This window comes from Calliphora vicina, chromosome 2, assembly GCF_958450345.1.
Source record: "Calliphora vicina chromosome 2, idCalVici1.1, whole genome shotgun sequence".
NCBI lineage: Eukaryota > Metazoa > Arthropoda > Insecta > Diptera > Calliphoridae > Calliphora > Calliphora vicina.
The window spans coordinates 83,622,679-83,638,683 of NC_088781.1; the positions used below are offsets into that span (position 1 = coordinate 83,622,679).

Below are 16,005 nucleotides of genomic sequence, written 5' to 3' on the forward strand. Positions count from 1 at the left end.
CTTTTACAATGCAGAAATTGAAAGGCAGACATTTTTCTTATTCTCTTTTGAACTAACCTAAACCTGTGTACTACACACTCTACCTCTTCATCCGCTCGCCAACAAACTTCGTCTGTCTGCCTTTCAATTTCCGCGTTGTAAAAGGGGACTTATCAACATTATATGTCAAAAACACGTCATCAAGATTGTATTCAAGTACTGCAGACTAGAGATGAGCGATATTTTCATACCTGTGATACAATCACTGTGATTGAAAAATCACTGGTAACAACAGTTACTGAATATAGCAAGTAACAGAAACATTAAGTCGTTCTTTCATACTGTTAAATTTCGTTCCTTAATATTTTTCAACATTCACTGGTAACGTTTTTGAAAAATCACTGGAACAACTGTAGTAACAGGTACTTTTAATATCGTTCTTTTACGTTTTTCAACATACTGTTAAATGTTCTTTTATATTATTCAACATTCACTGGTAACGTTTTTAAGAAATCACTGGTAACAAATCGAGAATGTAACAGGTACTTTTAATGTCGTTCTTTTACGTATTTCAACAAACTGTTAAATGTCGTTCTTTTATACATATATTTCAACATTCAGTGGTTACATCAGTTACTGCATATTTTTAGGCGCATTATTTTATTTATACTGATTTAAGTCTTAACCCTTTAATGCATATTCTTGCCAATTGTCTACATTCCAGTTCCACTTAATTTTAGACGAATATAAGCTTGATACTAATTCAGAAAAATCAAATGGAGTACGAAAAGTTTCAGCTAACGAAATTCTAAATCAAATTAAAGCTAAAGGAAATATAATAAATAAAAATCAACTAAATATTTGATACTTTATAGAAAAATAAAAGTAAAAATCATGCATTTAAGGTTTAAATCAGTGGTGTTATGAATAATTTCATGGTGATAATGGACCGATCACCATGAAATTAGGTCGTGTGATTTATGTCTATATGAAAGTTTACTATGTTGAGCGATTTATCCACGTTAAAGTGATTTTCGGAAGCGGGTCTATATGGGAGCTATGACTAATTATGGACCGATCGTAACAAAATTTGGTGACATGAATTTTGTATATATAAAACTTATTTGGAGCGCAATTTGTGGAGATACATTTATAAATTAAACATTTATGACCGATAAAGTCCAATTTCGGAAGGACATTTGTATGGTGAGTGATTCTAAGTCGATCGCTATACTTTAAGGTGGGTGTTAGACTAATATTTTTGGGCGTTACAAACATCTGCACAAAGGCATAATACCCTCCGCACTATGGTGGTGTAGGGTATAATGAAGATGTATTGGTGAGAGAGCTACCCAGCAAGCATAATGTCAAACACTTAAAATAATAACAAAATGAAGAAAGTTAAGATTTAGAATTTTTGTCAAATAAAACCAATTTATTAAATGAATATAATTTAAATTTTAAATGAAAGAATATACATTATACGGCCGAAATACTCTCAATTTTTTTATTTATTTTTAACTTTTTATTTTATCTGCAACAACCCAATATTAACCGCATTGTAGTCGTAATATTCATAAAATCGTTTAACCAATGGTCAAAAAATCTCAATGGACATAAAAATAAAAGAATGTCGAGTTATACCAGGACACTGAAACTGACCGGACAACTTAACAAATTCGGAGGAAGATACCAAAAAATAGTCCAGCAATGTAGTGGAATCACGAGCAATGTGCGTAGGCATTGAATTAAGAAGTAGGGAAATATTCAACCTACCACAAATATCTCTCACTCTAACGCTCGTGTCAAGTTCAAAGAGATTATTGTTGAAGTCACCCATAATCACAATATTCGAATATCGAACGAGTAACTCGGATATCTGCCCTTCCAAATAGGAAAAATCACCATGCGGAAGATAAACAACTCCCACTAAAATTCTAACTTCCCTGTAAACAAACCCAACAAACAAGCATTCTGCAACCCCATAACCATCACCAACAAATATAACTTTATGTTCAATAGTCTTGGAAACATAAAGAACCACACCACCACCACTACCATTTTGTCTATCATTCCTGTGACATACAAATCCAGAAATATCTATAATATTAGTAGATATTTCCTTTTTCAACCATGTTTCAGTGAAACCAACTACATTTAATAATTCACCTTCCAATATTCTCTTAATTTCACTAAATTTAGAAGAATTTGGCCTCAAATTGAAGCTTGTAAATTGATTCAAATGGGATTGGAGAAAACTATTATCACTTACAACGTTCCCTAAATTTTGCCTAATATCCATTTCAATTGACTTAAAAATTAAAAAATAGTTAATAAAGTTATTAAGAAAAGTAATTAAAAATGTTATATAAAATAAAAAAAAAAACAAAATAAAATAAAACAAATTGAAAAGTCATACATAATTCACTAATAGTTTGTTTTACATAAAAAAAATATCCACTAAAACTTGTACTCCATTATTCAACCTCGGTTTAATATTATGATGTATATTAAACCGAGGTTGAATAAACAATGTAAAACAAAATAACAATACAGTCAAACGAGTAATATGAGAAACAATAGTAATCATTAAAATGTCTATAAAATAAATTATAAATATGGAAAATACATTTATTAGAAAATACAAGATTCATTTACGACTTTTTTATAAAAAAAATCGTTCTTTTCATATACAAATATATTTTCTCAAAGAACCGATATACTCAAAAACAATTTTTTATAAAATAAAAACTGGTATTGCCATCGGTTCTTAACACCAGGTCTATTCGTGATAAAAAGATAAAATTCAAAAACATAAATAAATAAAAACATAAATGCAAAAACAATTAAATTATACAATTATATAGATATTTGACACGTATAGACACTAGGGTGGCCCGAAAGTTGGATTTTGGCCATTCTCACCCCCCCAGTTTGGTGAACATTAGTAAAAAAATTATCCTGAAAAAATTTTAGGTAAATCGGTTGGAGTTAAGACGTGCCGCAAGGCCTCTGAAGTTTTGAGATGCATCTACAAGGGAAAAAATTAATTTTTTTCAGTTTTTGTAACAATTTTGCCATTAAAAAATTACTTTTGCAATTTAATTTAAAAGAATAGAAATGTGTACGTAATTGTCGTTCTAATGAGACATAAAAAACCGAAATTGGTCAAAAAATGTTAAAGTTATTAAAAATTCGCCAGACCATTAAGGTGTCTCAGGCAACTAGAACCAGAAATGTAGGAACAAAATTAACATATTTTGATAAATATTAAAATAAAAGCTAATTTTTACTTAAAATATGTCCATATTTACTTGTATATGAGTTTTTGTCTTCGTAGGATACCGTTAACCTACTCGCAATATGACCAAAAAAATAAAAAAATTTTAACGGCAGTTTAAAAACACCATTTTCAAAAGTGAAGGTCAAAGGTAAAATTTTTCAATATTTGGAATTTCTAATGGAAAGATAGCGAAATATGGTATATTTTCGGGCCGATTTTGATGAAACATAAGAAAAGTATAACATGAAGTCTAGTATTTATAATAATAGAACAAAAATGTAAATTAACCCTTAGATGGCACTTGGGGTTAAAATTACCCCAAACTTTTAAAATCATAAAAAACCTTGTCAATTACAATAGTGGGGTTATTTTAACCACAACTGCCATTAAGGGTTAATTTCCATTTTTGTTCTGTTATTACAAATACTAGACTTCATGTTATAATTCTCTTAAGTTTCATCAAAATCGGCCCAAAAATAAATAACATTCCACTATCTTTAAATTAGAAATTCCAAATATTGAAAGATTTGACCTTCACGATTTAAGGTTTAACGTTTTCCAATTTTAATAGAACTTTCAGAGTCTATTTAGAATTATTTGGGCTATAATATTCTGGGAAAAATTCAAGTCAATATCTCAATTAGATTCAAAAATATGCCACTTTAAAACTCCGTCCTTCAAAAAAAATTGCACTTTTTCATACTAAAAAAAGTAAAAATCAAGCATTTAAATTACATTCTTTTTTAAAAGATTATTTTAGATCTCCTTAAAATCTAAAAAAGGAACTCACATGTGTATATTTTTATTTATTGTTTTGTTGAATTATTATGTTTTGTTTATTTTTTATGTTTTTTTTTCTTTTTAGTAAGAAAATGCTTATATAAAATAGAAATTATTCGGTTAATCGAATAATTTAATATTAACCGATTATTAACCGATTAAATCTAAACCCCGATTAATTATTTGCTCGATTAACCGATTAATCCAGAAACCCGATTAATTGAATACCCTAGTGTATACCAACATTTTTAAGCGATTTATGCACGTTAAAGTGATTTTCGGAAGCGGGTCTATATGGGAGCTATGACTAATTATGGACCGATCATAACAAAATTTGGTGACATGAATTTTGTGTATATAAAACTTATTTGGAGCGAATTTTGTGTAGATACATAGATAAATTAAACATTTATGACTGATAAAGTTCAATTTCGAGAGGACATTTGTATGGGGGCTAGGTGAAATAATGGACCGATTTCAGCCAGTTTCAATAGGCTTGGTCCTTGGGTCCCCACTATGGTGGTGTAGGGTATAAAAATATAGCTCGGAATGAATGTGGATCAAATTGTTCCTAATATTTGCAATTCTATTAAAATTTTGATACAAATTTTAGTTTTAGAAACTCAATGAATATGTAATACATAATATATAATAAAATATTTATTTATTAACGCTTGTCATCAGTTTGTCATTCTAAATTACAAGGTGTATAAAAACTTGTCAAAAGGTCAAAGGGAATCCCGAAATTCCTAAAAACTGAAGCAAAAATCCCAAAAATGACATTTTTTACAATTTTGCATATAGGGTCCACATTTCCTTCGGGGCTGGGAAAATTATTTAAGGATAAATAGGGAACACATCAGGGTTTCCAAAGCTGCTTTCAGTTTTCTGATCCCTGCTTTGGGAGTTTAGAACATGTGGCCCAAATTGAAATTTTGATAAAAAATAATGCGTATAGCCGACATGTTCGAAAAATAGGACATGTTTTTTATACCAAAATGTTCTCCGTAAAGAAACTTTATAGAAAATCATAAAATTGTTATATGTTCTTAAAGAAAGTTGTTTTTTAATTAAAAAAAAGAGTTAGTCACCTTTTTGTACAAAAAACAGCAAAAATATACTATTTTTTGAATTTTTAAATTGAAAATCGGTTATTTTTGCATTCGTAATTGATATTGCTCTGAAATCTTTTGTATGTTATTGGTAATTTAGTTGTCTAACAAACAAAAAAATTCGAGTCCATTCGGTCCAAAAGTGGCCCTATATTTTTAAAAAAGCGGACAAGGTATGGTAAAATTTTAAAATTTCACTTTTGAAATGCCTATAACTAGGAATTTATAAGAAATAAATAGCACACGCAAGCATGTTTTTTAAAGACCTATCCAAAAAAATATCGCTTTCCAAAAATATCAATTTCTTTGAAATCGGATGGGAAACAAAAAAATGGCACGTTTTTAAAAATTTTTGATGTCGAAGGTACCCTACTTTGAGCCCCCATAGCGCCGCCCCTGGAGCATTTGTAGGGCCCATTTTAATAACTCGAATACTCCTTGGCTACGCCCAATTCAAATTTTATCCCGCTCGGACCAGCCGTTTAGAAATGCCAGATTTATTTCCAAAAAATTTCGATTCTACCCATTGTGCACTGTTATTTACATTCATAAATATTCTGTTATGTAGACAACATACTTTTTTATGAATTTCTATGTTAGGTAATTTCTCTGCGAGTTGTTAAGTTTTCCACGTAAAAAACATTAGGTAGACATGTTATATATCAGTGGATAGGGGATTTTGTCTATTTTTCAAAAATATATATAACTTTTGACAATTAAAAAATTCATGGAATACTTTTTTGAAAAATATGACAAAAAATGCTTTTTATTGAGTTTTTGCAAAGATACAAATTTTTCAATTGAAATAAAATTTTTATTTATGAATAGTTTTTAATAAAGTTTTACAGTTATATAGATTTTACCATTGAAAATTTAAAACTAGAAACAAATTTTGAAATTTGTAATCAGGAATCCCGCAATTCCCAAAAAAGTGTTGAAAAAGATACAAATTTTTCAATTGAAATAAAATTTTTATTTATGAATAGTTTTTAATAAAGTTTTACAGTTATATAGATTTTACCATTGAAAATTGAAAACTAGAAACAAATTTTGAAATTTGTAATCAGGAATCCCGCAATTCCCAAAAAAGTGTTGAAAAAGTGTTGAGGGTGTGTTTACAGACCGATGGAAATTAACGTTAATAACTCCTATACATAAATCTGGAAATAAAGCTGACGTTTCCAATTATAGATCTACAGGTAAGCCTCCATTTACGCGGTACTTTATTTACACGAATTCGATATAACGCGAACTCAAATTAGCAACCATTTTTTTAAATACACGACTTTTTTTACACGATTTTTATATAACGCGGCAACAATGATGAGTCTACCGAAGATGAAAGCACAAAAGCCACAACCAATACTTCTGATTCTATTAAATTAAGGCAACTTTTCAAATGGCTCAAGAGTTGGTTGAATTGTCTGCTAAAAATGATCCTTAAGGATCAAATCAATAATCGTTCAAATTCTTTTGAATATGCTGTTAAAAAATTCATTGCATTGTATGAAGAGCTTTTCAAACAACAAGAAGCGAAAAAAAACAGAAACGAATAATAGATTTATTTTCTGAAAACTAAATGCACTCTTTTATTATTTTTAATTTACTTTGTTAATTTTCATGAATTTTTTGTTAAGTTTTGATCTTTTTTATGTATTGGAATAATATTTTGTTTTTTTTTTAATAGACATTTTTTCTCAATTTTTGATAAGAAATAATTTTTTAGTTAAGTTTTTTTCTTTACTATTGTTTTAAGTTTTTAAAAGTTCAAATAAAATAAATTTACTTATTTACTAACTTACGATTTAACGCGATATTTAGGTCCCAATTTCTTTTTTGTTATGTGACTGATATATTGTTTTACGCGAAATAAAAAATTATTGGCCCCACAGAAGCATTTCGTTCTAAATTAGAATCTCGCTTTACGCGAATTTGATTTACACGCAACTTTTGTCATTTAGTTATGCAGAAGTTGAATGTGTATTTAGTGGAATGAATATTTTAAAAAATAAAATAAGAAATATAATGATATTAAATACAATAAATTCACTTCTCTATATAAGATGTGGATTGAAAAGATTGAATAAATGCTGCCAAAGTTTTCAAATAACTAAAGAATTAATCCAAAAATGTGATACAAATTATATAATATTATAACTGAGCCCTCAGAAAGTGAAGAATACACTTTTGATGAAGTATTTAATATGTAGCCAAAAGTTGTTATTTTTGTTTAAACTAATTTATTTGTGAAGTACAAATGCTATTATATAGCAAATAGTTTTTTTTGTTTTATGACATTTTAGAACGTATAAAATACATAAAATGTTACATGAATTAATGGTCGCTTTTGTCCAAAATTGTTTTATGTATTTATATACATATGTATAAAGACTGAAAATATATATTTTTAATTTTTGTTTTATAATTTTAATTTACGATTCTTGAAGAGAATAAATATATAGAATAAATATAAAACAAATTATAATTTGTTTTGTTTTTGAGTTCGATGTGGTTTTATTTATATAATTTATAAAATAGTGAAGAATTTCTTCATAATATTATTAAAAATTTTTTTAACATTTTTTTTTTGGCATTTAAAAATCCATTTAGCATTTGTTTTAGCATTATTTCGGATAGGATTTAGCTGCAAAAATGTTCGAGACTTGGTCACACTGTCCAGGACAGCATTTCTCTTTAGGATAGACCAAATCCCACTACTGTCCTTATCCACAAAAAGTGAACCATGTGCCTTTCTCTTAATTTTTCTCATAACAGACTTCACTCGATTTCTACATCGACAAAACACTCTCCAATTGCCATCACTTCCATCACGTAAATATTCTCCATATGCTAGATCCCTAATAGAAACATGGTACTGAATCCTAGGATCACTGACCCAAGATTCACTATTATTACCAAAAAACGCTTTCTCAATGGAACAAAAGAATGAAACTACTCAAAACTACCATTCAAAATCTGTAATTGCTTAGACCCCTTTTACAATGCAGAAATTGAAAGGCAGACATTTTTCTTATTCTCTTTTGAACTAACCTAAACCTGTGTACTACACACTCTACCTCTTCATCCGCTCGCCAACAAACTTCGTCTGTCTGCCTTTCAATTTCCGCGTTGTAAAAGGGGACTTATCAACATTATATGTCAAAAACACGTCATCAAGATTGTATTCAAGTACTGCAGACTAGAGATGAGCGATATTTTCATACCTGTGATACAATCACTGTGATTGAAAAATCACTGGTAACAACAGTTACTGAATATAGCAAGTAACAGAAACATTAAGTCGTTCTTTCATACTGTTAAATTTCGTTCCTTAATATTTTTCAACATTCACTGGTAACGTTTTTGAAAAATCACTGGAACAACTGTAGTAACAGGTACTTTTAATATCGTTCTTTTACGTTTTTCAACATACTGTTAAATGTTCTTTTATATTATTCAACATTCACTGGTAACGTTTTTAAGAAATCACTGGTAACAAATCGAGAATGTAACAGGTACTTTTAATGTCGTTCTTTTACGTATTTCAACAAACTGTTAAATGTCGTTCTTTTATACATATATTTCAACATTCAGTGGTTACATCAGTTACTGCATATTTTTAGGCGCATTATTTTATTTATACTGATTTAAGTCTTAACCCTTTAATGCATATTCTTGCCAATTGTCTACATTCCAGTTCCACTTAATTTTAGACGAATATAAGTTTGATACTAATTCAGAAAAATCAAATGGAGTACGAAAAGTTTCAGCTAACGAAATTCTAAATCAAACTAAAGCTAAAGGAAATATAATAAATAAAAATCAACTAAATATTTGATACTTTATAGAAAAATAAAAGTAAAAATCATGCATTTAAGGTTTAAATCAGTGGTGTTATGAATAATTTCATGGTGATAATGGACCGATCACCATGAAATTAGGTCGTGTGATTTATGTCTATATGAAAGTTTACTATGTTGAGCGATTTATCCACGTTAAAGTGATTTTCGGAAGCGGGTCTATATGGGAGCTATGACTAATTATGGACCGATCGTAACAAAATTTGGTGACATGAATTTTGTATATATAAAACTTATTTGGAGCGCAATTTGTGGAGATACATTTATAAATTAAACATTTATGACCGATAAAGTCCAATTTCGGAAGGACATTTGTATGGTGAGTGATTCTAAGTCGATCGCTATACTTTAAGGTGGGTGTTAGACTAATATTTTTGGGCGTTACAAACATCTGCACAAAGGCATAATACCCTCCGCACTATGGTGGTGTAGGGTATAATGAAGATGTATTGGTGAGAGAGCTACCCAGCAAGCATAATGTCAAACACTTAAAATAATAACAAAATGAAGAAAGTTAAGATTTAGAATTTTTGTCAAATAAAACCAATTTATTAAATGAATATAATTTAAATTTTAAATGAAAGAATATACATTATACGGCCGAAATACTCTCAATTTTTTTATTTATTTTTAACTTTTTATTTTATCTGCAACAACCCAATATTAACCGCATTGTAGTCGTAATATTCATAAAATCGTTTAACCAATGGTCAAAAAATCTCAATGGACATAAAAATAAAAGAATGTCGAGTTATACCAGGACACTGAAACTGACCGGACAACTTAACAAATTCGGAGGAAGATACCAAAAATAGTCCAGCAATGTAGTGGAATCACGAGCAATGTGCGTAGGCATTGAATTAAGAAGTAGGGAAATATTCAACCTACCACAAATATCTCTCACTCTAACGCTCGTGTCAAGTTCAAAGAGATTATTGTTGAAGTCACCCATAATCACAATATTCGAATATCGAACGAGTAACTCGGATATCTGCCCTTCCAAATAGGAAAAATCACCATGCGGAAGATAAACAACTCCCACTAAAATTCTAACTTCCCTGTAAACAAACCCAACAAACAAGCATTCTGCAACCCCATAACCATCACCAACAAATATAACTTTATGTTCAATAGTCTTGGAAACATAAAGAACCACACCACCACCACTACCATTTTGTCTATCATTCCTGTGACATACAAATCCAGAAATATCTATAATATTAGTAGATATTTCCTTTTTCAACCATGTTTCAGTGAAACCAACTACATTTAATAATTCACCTTCCAATATTCTCTTAATTTCACTAAATTTAGAAGAATTTGGCCTCAAATTGAAGCTTGTAAATTGATTCAAATGGGATTGGAGAAAACTATTATCACTTACAACGTTCCCTAAATTTTGCCTAATATCCATTTCAATTGACTTAAAAATTAAAAAATAGTTAATAAAGTTATTAAGAAAAGTAATTAAAAATGTTATATAAAATAAAAAAAAAACAAAATAAAATAAAACAAATTGAAAAGTCATACATAATTCACTAATAGTTTGTTTTACATAAAAAAAATATCCACTAAAACTTGTACTCCATTATTCAACCTCGGTTTAATATTATGATGTATATTAAACCGAGGTTGAATAAACAATGTAAAACAAAATAACAATACAGTCAAACGAGTAATATGAGAAACAATAGTAATCATTAAAATGTCTATAAAATAAATTATAAATATGGAAAATACATTTATTAGAAAATACAAGATTCATTTACGACTTTTTTATAAAAAAAATCGTTCTTTTCATATACAAATATATTTTCTCAAAGAACCGATATACTCAAAAACAATTTTTTATAAAATAAAAACTGGTATTGCCATCGGTTCTTAACACCAGGTCTATTCGTGATAAAAAGATAAAATTCAAAAACATATTAAGAGATAAATGCAAAAACAATTAAATTATACAATTATATAGATATTTGACACGTATAGACACTAGGGTGGCCCGAAAGTTGGATTTTGGCCATTCTCACCCCCCCAGTTTGGTGAACATTAGTAAAAAAATTATCCTGAAAAAATTTTAGGTAAATCGGTTGGAGTTAAGACGTGCCGCAAGGCCTCTGAAGTTTTGAGATGCATCTACAAGGGAAAAAATTAATTTTTTTCAGTTTTTGTAACAATTTTGCCATTAAAAAATTACTTTTGCAATTTAATTTAAAAGAATAGAAATGTGTACGTAATTGTCGTTCTAATGAGACATAAAAAACCGAAATTGGTCAAAAAATGTTAAAGTTATTAAAAATTCGCCAGACCATTAAGGTGTCTCAGGCAACTAGAACCAGAAATGTAGGAACAAAATTAACATATTTTGATAAATATTAAAATAAAAGCTAATTTTTACTTAAAATATGTCCATATTTACTTGTATATGAGTTTTTGTCTTCGTAGGATACCGTTAACCTACTCGCAATATGACCAAAAAAATAAAAAAATTTTAACGGCAGTTTAAAAACACCATTTTCAAAAGTGAAGGTCAAAGGTAAAATTTTTCAATATTTGGAATTTCTAATGGAAAGATAGCGAAATATGGTATATTTTCGGGCCGATTTTGATGAAACATAAGAAAAGTATAACATGAAGTCTAGTATTTATAATAATAGAACAAAAATGTAAATTAACCCTTAGATGGCACTTGGGGTTAAAATTACCCCAAACTTTTAAAATCATAAAAAACCTTGTCAATTACAATAGTGGGGTTATTTTAACCACAACTGCCATTAAGGGTTAATTTCCATTTTTGTTCTGTTATTACAAATACTAGACTTCATGTTATAATTCTCTTAAGTTTCATCAAAATCGGCCCAAAAATAAATAACATTCCACTATCTTTAAATTAGAAATTCCAAATATTGAAAGATTTGACCTTCACGATTTAAGGTTTAACGTTTTCCAATTTTAATAGAACTTTCAGAGTCTATTTAGAATTATTTGGGCTATAATATTCTGGGAAAAATTCAAGTCAATATCTCAATTAGATTCAAAAATATGCCACTTTAAAACTCCGTCCTTCAAAAAAAATTGCACTTTTTCATACTAAAAAAAGTAAAAATCAAGCATTTAAATTACATTCTTTTTTAAAAGATTATTTTAGATCTCCTTAAAATCTAAAAAAGGAACTCACATGTGTATATTTTTATTTATTGTTTTGTTGAATTATTATGTTTTGTTTATTTTTTATGTTTTTTTTCTTTTTAGTAAGAAAATGCTTATATAAAATAGAAATTATTCGGTTAATCGAATAATTTAATATTAACCGATTATTAACCGATTAAATCTAAACCCCGATTAATTATTTGCTCGATTAACCGATTAATCCAGAAACCCGATTAATTGAATACCCTAGTGTATACCAACATTTTTAAGCGATTTATGCACGTTAAAGTGATTTTCGGAAGCGGGTCTATATGGGAGCTATGACTAATTATGGACCGATCATAACAAAATTTGGTGACATGAATTTTGTGTATATAAAACTTATTTGGAGCGAATTTTGTGTAGATACATAGATAAATTAAACATTTATGACTGATAAAGTTCAATTTCGAGAGGACATTTGTATGGGGGCTAGGTGAAATAATGGACCGATTTCAGCCAGTTTCAATAGGCTTGGTCCTTGGGTCCCCACTATGGTGGTGTAGGGTATAAAAATATAGCTCGGAATGAATGTGGATCAAATTGTTCCTAATATTTGCAATTCTATTAAAATTTTGATACAAATTTTAGTTTTAGAAACTCAATGAATATGTAATACATAATATATAATAAAATCTTTATTTATTAACGTTTGTCATCAGTTTGTCATTCTAAATTACAAGGTGTATAAAAACTTGTCAAAAGGTCAAAGGGAATCCCGAAATTCCTAAAAACTGAAGCAAAAATCCCAAAAATGACATTTTTTACAATTTTGCATATAGGGTCCACATTTCCTTCGGGGCTGGGAAAATTATTAAAGGATAAATAGGGAACACATCAGGGTTTCCAAAGCTGCTTTCAGTTTTCTGATCCCTGCTTTGGGAGTTTAGAACATGTGGCCCAAATTGAAATTTTGATAAAAAATAATGCGTATAGCCGACATGTTCGAAAAATAGGACATGTTTTTTATACCAAAATGTTCTCCGTAAAGAAACTTTATAGAAAATCATAAAATTGTTATATGTTCTTAAAGAAAGTTGTTTTTTAATTAAAAAAAAGAGTTAGTCACCTTTTTGTACAAAAAACAGCAAAAATATACTATTTTTTGAATTTTTAAATTGAAAATCGGTTATTTTTGCATTCGTAATTGATATTGCTCTGAAATCTTTTGTATGTTATTGGTAATTTAGTTGTCTAACAAACAAAAAAATTCGAGTCCATTCGGTCCAAAAGTGGCCCTATATTTTTAAAAAAGCGGACAAGGTATGGTAAAATTTTAAAATTTCACTTTTGAAATGCCTATAACTAGGAATTTATAAGAAATAAATAGCACACGCAAGCATGTTTTTTAAAGACCTATCCAAAAAAATATCGCTTTCCAAAAATATCAATTTCTTTGAAATCGGATGGGAAACAAAAAAATGGCACGTTTTTAAAAATTTTTGATGTCGAAGGTACCCTACTTTGAGCCCCCATAGCGCCGCCCCTGGAGCATTTGTAGGGCCCATTTTAATAACTCGAATACTCCTTGGCTACGCCCAATTCAAATTTTATCCCGCTCGGACCAGCCGTTTAGAAATGCCAGATTTATTTCCAAAAAATTTCGATTCTACCCATTGTGCACTGTTATTTACATTCATAAATATTCTGTTATGTAGACAACATACTTTTTTATGAATTTCTATGTTAGGTAATTTCTCTGCGAGTTGTTAAGTTTTCCACGTAAAAAACATTAGGTAGACATGTTATATATCAGTGGATAGGGGATTTTGTCTATTTTTCAAAAATATATATAACTTTTGACAATTAAAAAATTCATGGAATACTTTTTTGAAAAATATGACAAAAAATGCTTTTTATTGAGTTTTTGCAAAGATACAAATTTTTCAATTGAAATAAAATTTTTATTTATGAATAGTTTTTAATAAAGTTTTACAGTTATATAGATTTTACCATTGAAAATTTAAAACTAGAAACAAATTTTGAAATTTGTAATCAGGAATCCCGCAATTCCCAAAAAAGTGTTGAAAAAGATACAAATTTTTCAATTGAAATAAAATTTTTATTTATGAATAGTTTTTAATAAAGTTTTACAGTTATATAGATTTTACCATTGAAAATTGAAAACTAGAAACAAATTTTGAAATTTGTAATCAGGAATCCCGCAATTCCCAAAAAAGTGTTGAAAAATCCCAAAAATGGTATTTTTTAGTTTTTAGGTCCTTTACAAAATAATTAAGAACATATTGGGCCATCTAAAATGGGTTACTGTATTTTGATATCGACTATGCGATTTGAGAATTTTTGCCCTAAAGTTGAATTTTACAGAATTTTGAATGGACCCTTTGGTATCAAAAATTATAAATTTTTTTTCATTTAAAATATTTGATGTAAAGTTAGCTTTTCAAAAAGTACAAATTCATTATACATCCTTTTAGAAATTTTTTAGATAACTTAAAAAGAATAAAAGTACTCTTTTCCTCAAAAATAGCGAAAAATCGCTTTATTTTTTTTTAATTCAAATGCATTTATTTCTTTCTTTATTTGATATAAACATCTGTTGTTAATCCTATAAAAAGTGGAGAAAATCGGGAAATATTTGGAACCGCGGTCATCAAAAAACTGGAGTAGGGTGGGTAAAAATTTTGAAAATTTAATTTTCAAATGCGAATATCTCCTAAGCTATAAAAGATAATTAATAGCTACGGAGGTTTTATATAGTGCTCGATGAGAAGATTCTATATATGTAAGTTTTTTGAAATCAGAACACAAACGAAGAAATATGATCATTTTTAAAATTGAATACCCGAGGTGTCCTACTTTAGGGACCCCTGGTCCCGCTCGTGGTGTGGTCATGAGGTCCGAATTCAAAACTTAAACTTGAAAACACTTCCTCTTTGCGCATGTGAAATTTCGTTTAAATTGCACTAAGGGTTTAGAAGTTACAGATTTATTTCCTTCTTTTTTTTCTCATACCACTGTGCACTGAGAAATACTATACGATTTATATACTAATTAAAGATTTGCATGCAAAACAGTAATGTTTTTTCTTTTGGTTATTTTGAATTGTTCAATTAATAAATATTTAGCATTAAAAAATATTTCCATATTTTTTTTGGTTTCATGGTTTTGCATTTAAACAAGCGATATACATAGATATAATTCAATCAAAATTGTGTTAATAATTGTAATTTTTCAGGAATTTATGCCAGTTAAATTTAAGGGAATTCATTTTATCTCTCAACCGTGGTATGTGGACTTTACTTTAACAGCTATAAAACCATTTTTTAAAGATAAAATAAGGAAACGAATTTACGTGCATGGATCTAACCTGAGTTCAATGCATAATCTTATTTGTAAAGACATCTTGCCTCCTGAATTAGGTGGTGAAGCACCCAACGTGAACCATTTCGACTGGTTTCATTTCTTAGTCAAATGTAGTCAATCGTCAGATATTCCAAAAGAATATAGAATTATTAAAACAATTGTATATACTAAATCTCCTATGAGTATGAAATAAAATAAAATTATAAAATTCAAAACAATAATTCTGTATTTCGAACTCAACATTCATCTAGAAAATTTTAAATATTAAAAAACAATATTTGTTTCACAGAGTGCTCCAGGATTGTATGGAGGTACAGGCCGTCGTCCCTCTAGAATTGTTCTATGTATTGTAGAAACACGTTGTGTAAAATATTAGGATGATCGTATAACGTTAACTGGTGCCGCAACGACGCTGAAGTTTTGAGGTGCATTTACAAGGGAAAAAATGCAATTTTTTCAGTTTTTGTAAAAATTT

At 28.8% G+C, this 16,005-nt stretch overlaps 1 protein-coding gene across 1 annotated transcript in view; it reads left to right on the plus strand.

The window, feature by feature from the left end:
- LOC135951633 (clavesin-2-like) overlaps positions 1-15,751 on the plus strand; it is a 145,082-nt gene extending 129,331 nt beyond the window's left edge. The window contains exon 3 of the mRNA XM_065501317.1: positions 15,403-15,751. Within this exon, the coding sequence (XP_065357389.1) occupies positions 15,403-15,723 (321 nt within the window). The 3' untranslated portion in view covers positions 15,724-15,751. The remainder of the gene's footprint in view (positions 1-15,402) is intronic.
- The last annotated feature ends 254 nt before the right edge of the window (positions 15,752-16,005 follow it).